Source organism: Apodemus sylvaticus, chromosome 15 (assembly GCF_947179515.1).
Source record: "Apodemus sylvaticus chromosome 15, mApoSyl1.1, whole genome shotgun sequence".
Classification (NCBI taxonomy): Eukaryota; Metazoa; Chordata; class Mammalia; order Rodentia; family Muridae; genus Apodemus; species Apodemus sylvaticus.
The window spans coordinates 36,172,069-36,188,244 of record NC_067486.1 but is presented as its reverse complement, the minus strand read 5'-3'; the positions used below and the strand labels follow the sequence as shown (position 1 = coordinate 36,188,244).

General features: G+C 37.1%; 1 protein-coding gene across 1 annotated transcript in view; it reads left to right on the top strand.

The window, feature by feature from the left end:
- Pros1 (protein S) overlaps positions 1-16,176 on the top strand; it is a 69,661-nt gene that overhangs the window by 32,785 nt on the left and 20,700 nt on the right. Inside the window, exons 4-9 of the mRNA XM_052158484.1 lie at positions 3,105-3,191; positions 4,538-4,660; positions 4,761-4,892; positions 8,102-8,227; positions 12,008-12,129; positions 14,934-15,049. Of these exons, the coding sequence (XP_052014444.1) occupies positions 3,105-3,191; positions 4,538-4,660; positions 4,761-4,892; positions 8,102-8,227; positions 12,008-12,129; positions 14,934-15,049 (706 nt within the window). The remainder of the gene's footprint in view (positions 1-3,104; positions 3,192-4,537; positions 4,661-4,760; positions 4,893-8,101; positions 8,228-12,007; positions 12,130-14,933; positions 15,050-16,176) is intronic.

Here is a 16,176-nt window from a genome sequence, read left to right as displayed (position 1 = left end):
GAATCTGGGATATGTATTCCAGTTTCAGAATAACCCTTAGCTGGCAACATGTTTTCATTTTTGTTTTAGTTGTTGTTTTCAAGTATTTGAAGAAGTTTTTATTTATTATATGCAGCACATTACTAAACGTTCTAACTTTAGATTGCTTGGACTGTTAAGGAGATAGATAATAGATGTATTGTCAATCTTTCTTCTAATGGAAGGTGTTATTATTTAATTCATTAGGTGGAATAAAAGTGCTTTCAATTGAAACTTTATATTTTGTGTGTAAGTGGTGAGTTTCATGGTTGAAAGAAAAAAAGAAATTCCCTTATCAAAGTTAGATGTTCTGTCATTGGATATGTAAAGGGACTGTGGTCCTCATTAGAAAAACACAGTGTATGCTTCCATTCACAATGAGCATAATAGTAATTTAATCATCCACAATTTATATTTGGTTGTCTTTATAAGTTGAGAAGGTTATTCAGCGCATTAGACCACCACAGTTGTCAATCCTTTTTGGACAGTGTCTAGACTTAAAATTTCAGGGCCATATAAACCACTTCCTGTAGTTACCCTTGCCATCTGTTGCCCTTAGAGCAGGCAATTTAGAATAGAAATACCCTGGATTGCTGACATTTATCACATAGATGGAAGTAATTGGTGTCATTAGTTCATTTCAAAACGTGAAAACAGATCATGGTTTCAACGAACTTTTAAAATGAAGTTTTATGATACAAACATGTATTTATATATAAACTTATAAAATGAAGTATATGAACTTTTTATGAACTGCTAGAGATTGAACTCAGTCCTTGTACATGCTAGGTTGTACTCTGCCATTGAGTTATAGTCCTAGGATATCATTATAATTACATCTTTTCCTTCTTTCCCTCTCCTTCCGCCGATCCCTGCAGTGCCCCTCACCCCTTCCCATTGGCTTCCTCTCCACATTATGGCCTAAATCTATAAATACGACCTGCTCAGCCTGTGTAATGTGACTATGATGGACATGATTTCTGGGCTGACCACTTGGTATCAGGCCATCAGCTATGTGTTTCATCCCTGGAGAGGGCTGTTTCTCCCTTTCTTAGCATTTGTCAGTAGTCTTTAGTTCTTTGTCATGGGTGGGGCCCTGTGAGATTGCCCTCTTCTATGTTAGTATGTCTACTGATATTCTATTTCTTCAGGTCTTGTGCAGGCAGCCATTCTGCTGAAGTGTTGTGCATGAAACTTTTCTAATTCCAATTTGTTCTGCCCATATGTTCCGTAGTGTGAGGTTAATCTATTCTCCCTCTCTCCCTCCAGGTAATATTTTCCAATGCTTATATAGATATTAAGCATTAGCTTATATAGATATTAAGATATATTTATTCCATTCCATCAGGAAAAAAGGAATGAGAGAGAGAGAGAGAGAGAGAGAGAGAGAGAGAGAGAGAGAGAGAGAGAGAGAGAGAGAATTTAATGACGGGGGAGAGAAGGGGGCTTACGGGACTTTCGGGGAGTGGGGGGCTAGAAAAGGGGAAATCATTTGAAATGTAAATAAAAAATATATCGAATAAAAAAATTTTAAACAACAACAACAAAAAAAAAAAAACAAAAAGTGAAAATGTAAAGTGGACTTATTCTCAGTTCTTACTGAAAGCAGAGCCAGAATAGTAGATGCTCAGTGTCCTGGATCCCAAGATTTAATCAAATCAAAACAATAAACCATAATACAAAGGAGATAAATTTTGTGATGGGTTGTTTACATAGCAGAAGAAATTTGCCTATCCAAGCTGTAGCAGATTACAGCAATACAATACTAACAAGGAATGCGTTCCAGATGTTGCTGAAGGAACATTCTGGAACTAAATTATTCAATTGCATCAGAGTATTTTGGTGAGCATCTCTACAAATATGTACCAGCACAAAGTGCCATCATATAAGAAGAGCAAGAAATAAAAATAAAAAATAAAAAAAAAAGAAAGAAAGAAAGAAAGAAAAAAAAAGAACCCTAAACTTTAAAAGCCAAGCTCCACAGTTCCCTTTCTTTTGATTCAGTCTAAACAGCAGCAATCCCTTCTCTCAAACGGAGAGGATAAACAAAGAACACGCCAGGTACCTGTCCTGTGTGGCCACTAGTCACCGGTTTTACCTGTGTGATTCCTGAATGGAGACCAACCAGAACTTTTTTTTTCCTTTAGTGCATCCATAAAATAGCTGAATAGCTATTAATAGCTAATAGTTGAATTGCTGGGCAGATGAAAGAACCGGTATGCTCCCCCGACCACTTGAGAATAGTGCCCAGAACCCAGGGAGACCTACTGGGTCATGTCTGCAATCCCAGCACTACTAGAGGGCGATGGTAGGCAGAGAAGTTGAACTGGCAGAGGGAGATGGGAGGCAGAGATAGGCGAACTGGCAGAGGGAGATGGGAGGCAGAGATAGGCGAACTGGAGGAGGGAGATGGGAGGTAGAGAAGGTAAACTGGCAGAGGGAGATGGGAGGCAGAGATAGGCGTACTGGCAGAAGCTCAGGAGTTAGCACAGCAGCAGAAACAACAAGCTCTCAAAAACAAGGAGGAAAGAACTGACTCCTAAGGAGTTGTGCTCTGCTCTCCAGATGTCCTAGTATAGGAGTACATGCATGCCATGAGCACATGCACACTCACACACATGCACACACACACACACACACACACACACACACTAAATAAATACCTTTTGAAACTTATCTACTCATACTACCAATGTTTTATTTTGTTCACATCTGTCAATCCATTTATAAATAACATTTACAACTCAATACTCACCAAAGCATATTTTAGTTAAAGTACTGTTACTCAAGAGAAAAGGAAAACATGCACTGGAACCATACAAAGACTGTCCTTTTCATCTTGTTAACAACGCGTCAGCTTAAGGCTGATGTGCTACCAGACTGACACTCATAGTGTCTTCAGTGTAGCTGAGAAGTTCTCTTGAACTTTGACAGAACAAAAGTGGAGGTGGAAACTTTTAGGGCGATCCCTTAGTACTAACTCTTGTGAAGCAACAAGAATGGAAATATCCCCTCTTTTGGGTAACTTCTACCGTGATTTCAGGTCAAGGCGGCTGTGATACAGTTACATCTTTTCTTTCTCACAGGTTGCTTGGGCATATTCCGCGTTGGCTCCTTCAGTGCTGCGAGGCAGTCGACTAATGCTTACCCTGACCTTAGGAGCTGTGTCAATGGTAAGCTGCTGTTTAAAAACAACATAGATAAAAGAAAACAAAACAAAACAACATAGAAGTCTTGTGAGTAAAAAGCACTGTGCTGATATAAACTGATGTTTGAAAACCGACAAGTGAGCTCCTGAAGGCTATGCCAAGCAGTAATGCAATTTCCAACTTCACATAGAAGCACACTTTTCCATTTTAAATGTATCTCTTCTTATACTTAAAATGAAATTTTCTCCTAACATTTCAGCTGAGTGGTGCTCAGTGATAGTAGACTTCAAGTCGCTGTCAGAAATTTTATTTCTTGCATCTTTATTTTGGCTAGAATTGTATAATTACGTAGTATGACCAAATGTTATAGTTAACTTGTAGGTCAGAGGAGAGCTATACTCATTCTTTTAACTTCCGGGCACTGACGATATAAATATGGAAATGTGTATTTGATAACAGCCTTTATTCTTTGAAGTTTATTCAGGGCCTATACATGTGCCCTATACAGTGACCACCATTTGATAGTTGGGCTCTTTTTCTTTCATTTTTCTGTAGCTCATTCTCCAGTGTTTTAAAACCATTATTTTAGATATTTTAATAAGAATTCTACTTATTTAAGGCAAAAAGGTCCCTTTTATTTCATCTTGCTTCACGTTGGAACTGTCAACTTCTATCATTGCACAGAAAATAATTTGCTTCGTCTGTCTTCCTCATAGAATTATTTTTAGGCTTAAATCAAGCGAAGTATTTTTCTGGCTCGGTGATACACATTTTTAATCCCAGCACTTGGGAGTTAATCCCAGCACTTGGGAGGCAGAGGCAGAGGCAGACAGATCTCTCTGAGTTCGAGATCAGCCTGGTCTACATACTAAGTTTCAGGACAGTCAGAGCCTTGTCTCACTTCCTCACTTTTTCTTTTCTTCTATATTTAAATCTCTCTCTCTCTCTCTCTCTCTCTCTCTCTCTCTCTCTCTCTCTCTCTCTCTCTCTCTCTCTCTCTCTCTCTCTCTCTCTCTCTCTCTAAAATAGTGTCTTATGTAGCCCAGTCTGGCCTTGAAACTGGCTGTACAGCCAAAGATGACCTTCAACTCATGCTCTCCCTCTCCACCTCCTGAGTGCGGGGATCACGGGCATGCGCCCACTCCATCAAGTACATGCAGTGGTTGGTATCAAACCTAATAATTGGCACATGCTAGGCATTACTAGATGAGCTACACATTCAGGCAACACTCCATTTTTAATGAGCAAGCACTGTTTGAAAGAATGTGCAAGAATACTTGGTACCTCTATTGGTTGTAGGCATGCAATTGTACATTTCCAAGTCTGCTATTCACCGAGGTGAAAATTAAATAGAGGTCTGTTTCCTTTAGCCATCCCAGACCAGTGTGACCCTATGCCATGCAATGAAGATGGGTATCTGAGCTGCAAAGATGGCCAAGCTGCTTACACTTGCATCTGTAAACCAGGGTGGCAGGGAGACAGGTGTCAGTATGGTATGTAAACAATCCACACCCCTTGGCTTTCCTGGAATGGTTGCATGATAAATTATCTGAATGTGATGTTTAATTAAAATAATTTATTTTTCTATTGTAGATGTAAATGAATGTAAAGATCCCTCAAATATCAACGGAGGCTGCAGCCAGGTTTGTGACAACACTCCTGGAAGTTACCACTGCTCCTGTAAAAGTGGCTTTGCTATGCTAGCAAATAAGAAAGACTGCAAAGGTGAGAGCCCAGAAGCACAAGACAAACATATTCCCTGTGTGAGATGGGTAGAGGACATTCCCCAGGAAAGTTCTGCAGAAACTGGTCAGAAAGTACTTAGAGTAAATGTGCCTCTATGTCCAGGAGGAGCCTTGTGATACTGTGTGATTCTGTCTTAGTATATGATTCCAATGACAAGAATATTTCATGTTTTTCCTGTGTCTGCATACACCTAAGTGCATATTTCAAGGATTCATTTAGTTACAAATAAAGGCAATTTAAGCACTTCCTAAGAAGAGAGGCAACTGTCAATCAAACTTAACTGGCAGGTGTGCCCAGAGTCTCAAATCCAAGTTAGTTTAACAGTGTGGGACCTTTGCTGTATTTATTTTAAAATCAAATGATGGTGATTTGATTCTTGGAAAACAAATGTCAGAGCATGTATTAGATTCCAGCAGACATTTATAATCTGATGAGGAAAACAGCATCATTTTAGAATGCACAGCTTTTGAAATACATTGAGATCATTGATATTAACGACTACTGATGTCTGGTCGTGTTAACGTCAATGAACTTGACTTCTGTCCACTGTGATATTACAATACTAGCTACATTTGTGAAGATTATAAAAATTATTTAAATAAAGTATATTAGGGCACTTGTCTTGCTGAAAGAAGAAGAAGAAGAAGAAGAAGAAGAAGAAGAAGAAGAAGAAGAAGAAGAAGAAGAAGAAGAAGAAGAAGAAGAAGAAGAGGGGCTCCAGTGCCACCGAGTTTGCGAAGCCATTGTTCCGTATTCCGAGTCACCTACTATCCTATTGTTCTGTAAGAAGAACAGCAGCTATGCAAAGAAATCTGCAGCTCTTAATAACCTCACTATTATATCTTATCTTTGCTTTTCAGAAATACCTTTCTGATTTCCAAAATAAATCCATTATTTTGCACTGCCTCTCCAGTCGTGGTTATGAGAAAGATGGAGAATCTGTCTTTCATTCTCTTTACACCTAACTTTTCCACCTTTCCTCTTAACTTTTTTTTCCTTTGGATTTAAATAATCTGTCACGTTAGCTTTTTGTATGTGGCTAGTGTATTTCTTTTGGCTTTCTCTGTGAAGCTTCATCTCCCAAAATTTTCCTTTTGTCTCTTTGATATCCTGAATCATTGGACTGCTTGAATTACTGCAAGAAATCTACAAACATTCATGCTAGGTGAATATATAGCTCAGGCCAGAATTCTGATCCGGCTGTGAAATCTTTCTATGAAGCAGAAACCCTTACAAAAGGATTCTTTCTTTCTCCTTTGTCTAGTTAAGAGGTTAAAAATTCAGTAGATTACGTGTGAGGTTTCATTGTGTAAGCCTTTATTTTTGTCTTAGAAAATCTCCCCCTCTGAATTTCAGTTTAATGCACTTAACATTGACTTGGTGGGGTTCAGGTCTGTATAGTTCACAAGAGTGTAATTTAAAGCTCTAGGGACTGAAGCTGGAATGAAATGCATTTACTAATAGTCTCCTCAAAGCCATTATTCAATTTGGGACCGTACAACTCTCTTGTCTGTCTATTTAAAGGTTTTAGTTTGGCTATTAGAGTAGGGCCATCGTTAGAAAAGCAATTACAGAAAGCCATTATAATTCAGGACACCCAGTGCATTATACAGATAGTACCCATTCCTACTTGAATATCTTTCAATATTCCTACTTTAATAATATCCTTATTCAAATTTTGTGAATATTTTCCTATTCACAGTGAGTCAATACATGCATAAAAATTATTCAAAATAAGTTTTTGTTTGTTTGTTTGCTGGAAATACAGTTCATTGGTGGAGTGCACGCTTGGCACGTGGAAGCCCTGGGTGAATTTCTCAGTGCTACCAAACAACCAACAGAATGTTTCTGCAGATAGGAACATATATGGCAAGCTCTTTCTTTACATGGTGATGTATGCGAGATATGCAGCACAACACAATTTACAGAAAAATATGCAGAAAACCATTACAGTATGACCTTGACCTATGGAAACACATGGAAGTGGGGTGGCAGTTATTGAATAAATATGAAAGTCTAAAACTTTAGCAGACATTAGATGTGGATACAGAATCGCCATACCAATGTGCTACACCTAATTCTTATGAGCTATATATTTCCCTACAAACCTGTTTAAAGCCAAATAATTTAAGTGATATGTTTTTATTTTCTTCTAGTCATATAAAAAGCTCTATGATGCTTAACTCTTCTTTAATTAGCTGAGGATTCATATTAAGTTTTATGGAGTATTAGAGATTATAAGTATTAGGTGGTTTTGGTAATTAGTGAAATTTACATAATTCTTGTATAATTCCATCCACATTTAGAACATTGGCATTGGCATACTTAGGATGTAGAAACATTTCTTTACTACAGGGATTAATTTTATTATTTGGGAGTGAGTTATTTGAAACAGAGCAATGTCTACATTTTCATCTGTTCATACGCCCAGATAAACGTGCCAATTTTCAAAGTTGGAAATATATTTTCTGTTCAACCTTGCCTGTCTCCATTGACCTACATGAACAAGGCTGAGCAAACATTGCATCTATGTAGAACTGTCTCTCACATGGTTTTGCTTGCTTGGGATTGCTACCTTCTGCCCCCTTGCAACCTGGCTTTTGCTTCTCAGTATACTCTATAATATAACAATGCATCTGAAATTTCTAGAGTATTAAAAGATACTGAAGGGTACTAAAAATAAGTAAAGTTTTAGAAATGATCTTAGACTTTATTCAGTTCCACCTTAAATGTTATTATTGATTACTGTAGGGACAGGTTAAAAAAAGTTAGATATTTGTTTACTTCCATGTAAAAAGGATAAAACAGATGAGTCCACATTTGCTAAATATTTGTAGCGAGGCATTAAATGAATCTGCAATTATAACAACAAATTTTAGAAATATAAATTTACAAGTATATTTAAAGAATATTAAGAATATAATGGAGTCTCTTCTTTGATGTGTTTTTATACTTTCTCCTTGTAGATTAGAAAATCACTAAAAAAATGCTTTTTGTTCAATTCCTATAAAGGAACATCAAATTTTCCATCATTCATGCAAAGGTCATATTTAGGGAATTCAAACATAGTGATAAATTTATTATTTTGCTGTTCCAAGGCTGTTGATGTACATATCAAATATGATTCAGAAACCAAATAAGTGTTCATTTGATATGGGAAAATGTTAACATATTGATTTTATTCGTAGATGTGGATGAATGCTCTATAAAGCCGAGTGTCTGTGGCACAGCCGTGTGCAAGAACATTCCAGGAGACTTCGAATGTGAATGTCCCGATGGCTACCGCTATGATCCCTTGTCAAAATCTTGTAAAGGTAGATTGATGATGCTGTCACTGCCCATGGTAGAGGTGGTGGGTTTGAACCCTGAGTTAATACCAGACAAAGTAATACTTTTGCTAATCCCTGATATGACAGTTGATTTGGTGATTGCAGTCATTCTTACAAAATAGAAGTACCAAGAAAGACTGATTGATGATCTTAGGGGGTTTAATATTACTCGTCCCATTTAATCCACTAACCTTCATAAAAGTTAAAGACTCCGTTGTTACAAAAACAAAACAAACACATTTTTATAGCCTATAGATAATGTTAAAAGAAAATTTGAATTTGAAAGGAAAAATCCATATAGACAAGGAGAAATGACACAAGTTTTAACTGTGGGACTGAAACCATGAGCCTTCCTAACACCTTAGGTTTTATTCCATATTGTTTTCAGTCATTTTTTCATGCATGTGTAGGTTATTTTAAAAAAGCAAACTGGGGCTGGAGAGATGGCTTGGCAGTTAAGAGCATTGTAGAGGCTCTTTCAGAGGATCTGGATTCAGTTCCCAGAGCCCAGGGCATTGACTCCAGTCACCTGTCACTTCAGTTCCAGTGGGTCTGACTCCCTCTTCTGGCCTTCTCCAACATACATGGTGCACATATATGCACCCAGGTGTACACACATGCATACAAAATAAAATAAGGTAAATAATAATGAGAAAGTTGAAGTGAGACATTTCTTATCTCGATTGATAGGATAAGGGACCTGGCTGAGGATTACTGATTGGTGATGCTAAGACCTATGATTTGTCCAGCCCCTTGTGGATGCTGTTTTCACTTTATAAGGTTGCTGTAGTGTCAGCGTGGATGCCTTGGGTAGCTTAAATCCATCTCGTCTGCTTTTGCTTTAGATTGTTTTTTAATTATTTCACATATTCCTTTAAATGTTTTAAAATTTCAAAATAAAGCAACAGCCTGTCTAAAACTAATCACCTCAATGATAATAGAGCACACTGTATGCTTGTAAGGATTTTAAAGCAGGGATCTCAGTGACACTAATCAATTACCAGGCCTCTGCAGCCCCCATGTGACATATTTCTGTTTTCAAAACTTTTGCATATGCACCCCAAATACAAACTGTGAAGCAGCAACATGAGCTCTCTCTTAATGGTTTTCTTATTAGAGACATTGAGTTACTCTAATAAGCCTTTTGGTCTTGAAATTTATATAAATGGATAATGATTTTTATAATATTCTTCTTCCCCCTAATTTTTTATAGTGCTGTTCAAATGTCAATGTTTTACTTCACTCTGTGTCCACACACATACATTTCTGCTCTCTGCTTTCCGTCATGGCTATTTCTGTAGGAAACCTAGGAAATCTCACTGAAGCTGAGATCAGAGGGTCCTTGATTACAACAGAGACTTTCTAAATTCAGGTGGGCTTCAGGAAGGAGTTAGGGTGCTTGTTTATATTCACAGAGCCTCCACAAGTCAGGTCCTTGTCTTATTAATCAACCCTAACCCTAACCTTAACCCTAAACCTAATCCTAACAAAGAAGAATCTCGTGGATCACAGGGAAGTTAAATTTTAGAGAGAAATTTATGATGAGCTCATAGGTAGTGTTTAAAAGGATGCAAATGAGCAGAGTTCTGTGAGCTAGCAACCACCCCAGATGTGGGGTCCCACTGAGCTGCTTGTTAGGGGCTTTCTGGAGGACTTCTGGCAGAAACTGTTGAGGAATGGGAGGGTTGGTCCAGTCACCTGCCTCACTGTCTATTTACAGTTTTTGTCACACCCTCAGATATAGCTTCTAGGCAGCTATGTAAAAGGAGAGGCAAGATAACAGGAAATCAGGCTGGAAACTTAGAACTCCCAAACGCTCTTGGCATTTCTGGCGCCTCCAAAGATGACAAGATCAGGAACATCCCCAGCCTCTGGACAAGGATAAGGATCAAAGTCTTTGTCGCTAAACTGCCTGACCAACTTCTATTATCTATTCTCATCCTTATTATTAGGCGTTTTAATCACCTAGATTGTAGTTTCATTTGCTAAAGGGCAGATTTTTAAATGTTTTATGAATGAGTACATATATATCTTATTTTAATATTATATCATATAATTTTAATGTGTTTAAAGTGTGATTAACTCTGGAAATGTATCTTAAAGTATTTAAAAGAGCATATTTTACATGATAACATTAATAAAAATTTCATAAATTTATAATAGGGTATATCAAATGTAATTTCAAGGACTTTCTATGGCCCTGGAATAGTCTAGCTTAGACATGCTATTGCAAAGCAGAGAATTGGGAACAGATCAGTTAAAATATTTCAAATTATGGAAAGCAATAGCACAGTGAAGTTTGAAAAACACAAAGAACATTAATATATGTCATTAAATTTATGGCTTATTCTTAATACATTGGGCGCAACATGACCATGACAAATATTCATTATTTATGGTCATACTCTACAGTGGAAACAAAATAATGAGTCAAATATCCACACTCTCTCCACTTAGAAATACCAACTGGTGACACATGATTAAATCAACACGTATTAATATATGACATGATTTGAGTTGACGAGAGAGTGAAATATAGTTACTCTAAAGCATAAAAGAAACGATGTTAATTTGCTGTGAGAAGAAGGACTTCTGAGATAGAGTGGTTTTGTCAAAGCTTCTCGGGGATGAAGAGAAGTGAATTTGGGAAAAGCTGCCTAAGAAAGCATGATCACCAGGGAAGAGGAAAGGAGCTCATGAGGCCCATTCATTGATCGGTTATATAGAGGGACACTCCACCTGAATGTCAGAGGTCAATGCCATGAGGTAGACCAGATAGCAAATGAGAATTGTGTCTAGGTATGTCTGGTGGATAGCCCCATGGATCTGAATTATTAGAAAGAAGCTGCAACTACAAAGGCAGAAAGAGTGGCAGTTTATGAAGAGTTCTAATTGTTGCAGGTTCAGAGCCTAGCTACAATTTTCTTTGGCGAGTTCTCTAAATAGTCACCTTCCTGTTAGACTAAATATCCCATGACTAACAGATAAATACTCTTGGGAATCTATTAACTTAGCAAAACTTTAGTTTTTTTTTTTTTTTACAAACAAAAGATAGCATAGATGTCTATCCACTTTAATCTCCTTAATGTTTTCACTAGTGTATTTAACGAGTACCTGACTTATAAATTTCTTTGTTCTCTTAACTATAAAAATTTCAAAAAATTGCTTCCATGTTGGAATCTGGGATTTATGCTCACATCAGTATGTGTCCTGGGACAGTATTACTCCTATTTGATTAGAAAATAAACCATCCCTCAACTCTTTTGAATAAAAACCAATATGAGCAGTATTGTTGCCTTATTATATTATTTGAAAAAGTCCAATGTTTTGATATTGTTAGTTTATCCACTGATTTAACTTTCAGTTCATTAAGGCCACCTTTCCTTCCCTTTACTATCTCTCCTTCCATGTCTTTACCTTTATCCTCCTTAGTCACCTTTACCCTTCACTTTCTTCTCTTTTACAGTTATTCCTTATTTTTAAAACAAAGAACTGGGAGATGATTTTAATGAAATTTTCATAACCACAAATGACAGTGGAGACCCTAAATTGAAAATCAGAAAACTAACATAATTACTACACTATTATTAATTATTGAAAATGATAAAATGTTTGGAATATATATATCACTTGGCGCTCCTTGAAATTTCTAGGTCAAAGATTTAGATATACTGTCATGGCTATTCTGTTTTCTAAGGAACTGCACCTATATCTATTGGATTGAACATTTAGAAACTATCAAGGGTTCTTCTCTTTTTGTCTCAGATGTGGACGAATGTGCTGAGAACATGTGTGCTCAACTGTGTGTCAATTACCCCGGAGGCTACTCTTGTTACTGTGATGGGAAGAAAGGATTCAAACTTGCCCAAGATCAGAAGAGTTGTGAGGTAAGCCTTCTAAATCCAAAACTTCTTACCAAGTTGGGGATGGTGGTGCACGCTTTTAATCCTAGCACCTGGGAGTCAGAGGCAGGAGGATCTCTGAGGTCAGCCTGGTCTACAGATTGAGTTCCAGGTCAGCCAGGGCTACAAAGAGAAGTGAGAAGAAAACATCCCTAAATTTCTGCCCTGTTTTATGAAATAAGAGATCCAGGTGTTACCAGGATCTCTGGTCCTTGGCCTAATCATCTTCATTGAAAGAATTCAGTTGAAATATAGAACACAATGTGGAAGACAGGAGAGTTTATTGAAGAATAGGGAGACATACCCACAGACAGTAAGAGTGGTAAGTAGACAGAGAAAACATTGCAGAGCTGATAGTTCTCAAGGGATAAGAAGAACAGTCTCACAAGGTGAGAGTGGACTATTACTAGAGAGTACATTGTGCCCTTATGTAGTTTAGTCTTCTTCATTCTCTTCTTCCTCCTTCTCTTCAGTATTTTTCCTTCTCCTTATTCTTCTGTATTTTTTTTTAAAGATGCATAAAATCTCTAGAATAGACAGCTCTCCTGAGTTCCATTTTCCTGTCCACGTGATTGACAGGCCTGTCTGATTGACTCTCACTTGAGAGGGCAGTGGTATGCCCTTTGTTCTTTGTCAGAAAGCCAGATGATTATCCATTATGAAGTGTTAGGGTCCTGGAATCCTACCGCTAACACTTTAGATAGTTATCAAGTAATGACCTCTTTGCATCTCAGTGTGGCATGTCTCCTCCCAATCCCAGAGATAGGACTCAAGTCTCATTTCTCTGACCAGTAATTAAAGTCTGGCATTTGGACTCTTTGGTTTTTACAAGGGGCTGATTATAAAGAAGGTATCCATCTCCAGTGTCCTTTAGTCTCACTAAAAGAATATGACGTCATAAGGATTTATTTATTTATGTGAGTACATTGTAGCTGTCTTCAGACACACCAGAAGAGGGCAGTAGATCTTATTACAGATGGCTGTGAACTGTGTGGCTGCTGGGAATTGAACTCAGGACCTTTGCCAGAGCAGTCAGTGCTCTTAACCACTGAGCCATCTCTCCAGCCCCAGGGAGAATATTTTATGGTGTCCTGTGTCACCCTGCCCAGCATGCCTATTGCTTGTCTGTGTTCATAAGTGTTCACAAACTTCCTGGTGAAAACAAACTTGTTACAAGAAGGTTTAGTGACAATAAATGTATCACAATTAAGAGACCAATTGTGTTCACCAGGGTGTCTTAAACTTTTCAATACTAACATTTATTGCATAATCGACCCAAGAAATCAATTGATAAGAAGCTTTAATTTTTCCCTTTTTGAACAAATAAGTCAACATTTGATCCCCCATCTCCCAACTTTTTATTATTTTTAGAAATAGTAAGGCACACATGCTAGTGATTTTCTATTCATGCATTTTATTTTTTTTCCTTCTTTTTTTTTATTCGATATAATTTATTTACATTTCAAATGATTTCCCCTTTTCTAGCCCCCCCCACTCCCCGAAAGTCCCGCAAGCCCCCTTCTCTTCCCCTGTCCTCCCTCCCACCCCTTCCCAGTTCCCCGTTCTGGTTTTGCCAAATACTGTTTCACTGAGTCTTTCCAGAACCAGGGACCACTCCTGCTTTCTTCTTGTATCTCATTTGATGTGTGGATTATGTTTTGGGTATTCCAGTTTTCTAGGTTAATAACCACTTATTAGTGAGTGCATACCATGATTCACCTTTTGAGTCTGGGTTACCTCACTTAGTATGATGTTCTCTAGCTCCATCCATTTGCCTAAGAATTTCATGAATTCATTGTTTCTAATGGCTGCTATTCATGCATTTTAAAACATGTAAATGTAAAATTATATGTGATTATGAGGCAGGCTGTTTAAAATACCTAAACAATGATTTCACTGTGTGCAACTATAACCAACTATAACTACACACACACACACACACACACACACACACACGAGTGCATGCACACATACACACACATACATACATACAACCAAGATGAGTCACTATATGCTCAGAATTTTTTTTTAAAAAATCACACTATCCATGTGAATAAAGATTGAGAAAAATCAGGAGGGTCGTAGATGTAAGTAATAATTCTGGGGCAACTCGAAAGGCCATGTGGTAGGATTTATTTTATAGCTTAATCCCTTATTATTTCTGTATGTCCTGGAGAACATACCACTATCCACATTGCAATGGGTATGAATTCCCCCAGGGAGGGCTCTATTTAATAACTATGCAGAATTAGTTGTAAAAGCCCTTCACTGTAGCCAAAATCTCATCTCTTGATAACTTTCTGTTTTAATATTCCTGTTGAGCTTTAAGAAACAAATACTTGATAAAAGATCACATGACTTCAATTCATTTTCATGTAAATAACTTAGAGAATGAGATGCTAACTTAGTTTTATTCCCTCCCGAGTTGTCAGTATTCTCTTGAGTATCTAGATAGCACATTTTCCCTCACAATAGTTTTTTAATAACTGAATGAATAATTTGTAGATATAATTAATGCGAAGCATTGTACAGTTTATTGAAGATATACTTGCTAGAACTTTATAAAAAGGTTTGTGTTTAGCACTGAGGCATGTGAAAAAATAATAAAGATAATCTAAAGCCACACATACGTATTTTTGGATGCTTTGTACAGGAGTTTTACAAGGAAATGGAAGATAGTCATTGTTTGCAAAGACATTCTATTGTGTGGGAATTTCAGAGGCTATTTTGAGAACTAAAGAGAGAAGAAATACTGCACACATTAATCCATACCTTCTTGCTTTCTCTAGGGTATTCCAGTATGCCTTTCCTTGGACCTTGACAAAAATTATGAATTATTATACTTGGCCGAGCAGTTTGCGGGTGTTGTCTTATATCTGAAATTTCGATTGCCAGATATCACCAGGTAAGGAACTGATGTCAGTGGGAATCCTTGCAGGTTAAACCGTCAGGTATAAAAGAAAGGCAGGAGATGGAGAGCTGTAGATCTGTCATCAGTGTGATAACTTAGCCATAGTCCCTAAGTTAGATGACCTTCCCGTGTGCAACGTTCACACTAGAGCTTTTCCAATCTGCCCAGGCTGACTTTACCAAGGCGAACTTTTCCTTTATCCCATCATTTCCCACTTCCCAGTCGTTACATATTTACTAAGAACCTGGGAAAGGGGATCAAACCCTCTTGTGAAATGTTGTTTCCTCTATTATACATTACAAGTGAAGAACCGGTGTGTGGGTGGAGTATCATTACGTTCAAAAGTAATAAGAAACATTAAGATGATAGATGGCTTGAGCAATAGACTAAAGAAATAGTTACTTAGTTTGGCAAAAAGTTGAATGCCTCAACTTTTGTTCTTGTAGTTAGATTGGCATTAGGGAGACTGTTTTTGTGTGTGTTTCTCAGTCATGATTCTAACCTGTCAAATGTGTACATGATAGCTTCTCAATGCATACATGTTCTAGAAGCAATAAGTTAGAATTTTGCTGTTATAAAGAGAAGAGAAAATTATCTAAAGTTGAGTTTAGCGCTTACATTTCAAAGTATATTAAATATATAATCATTCATGTTTAAATTTCTTTAAACATTGATTGTCCACGAATCTATTTAACTGAATGTGTAGACGTCTTACATAAATGAACATTAAAACTTATTCTAAGATTCACTTAAGTGAGTCTGTTTCTTGGACGTTTCATTTTCCTGAATATTTGGCTTCACCACAAACATTTCCAAATAATTATTATTTTGCAATTGAGATTACTGGAAATCCTACTTTGCTATAAGAACAAGGAGAATAAGAGAGAAAACTGTTAAAATATATCTGTATTTACTTTGAGATTATTTATTTCTTTATGACAACTCATTCTGACTTGATATCTAACATTGGATCAGAATTAGGAAAACGATTTTTCCTTAGTTTCCTCGTTGATTTATTTACTTTGCACTTTCAGAAGTGTAATATCTTTTATACATTACATATTAAAGTCACAGCTTAATGAATATTTATAAACTTGCTTTAAACAAATCTCTTCACCTCT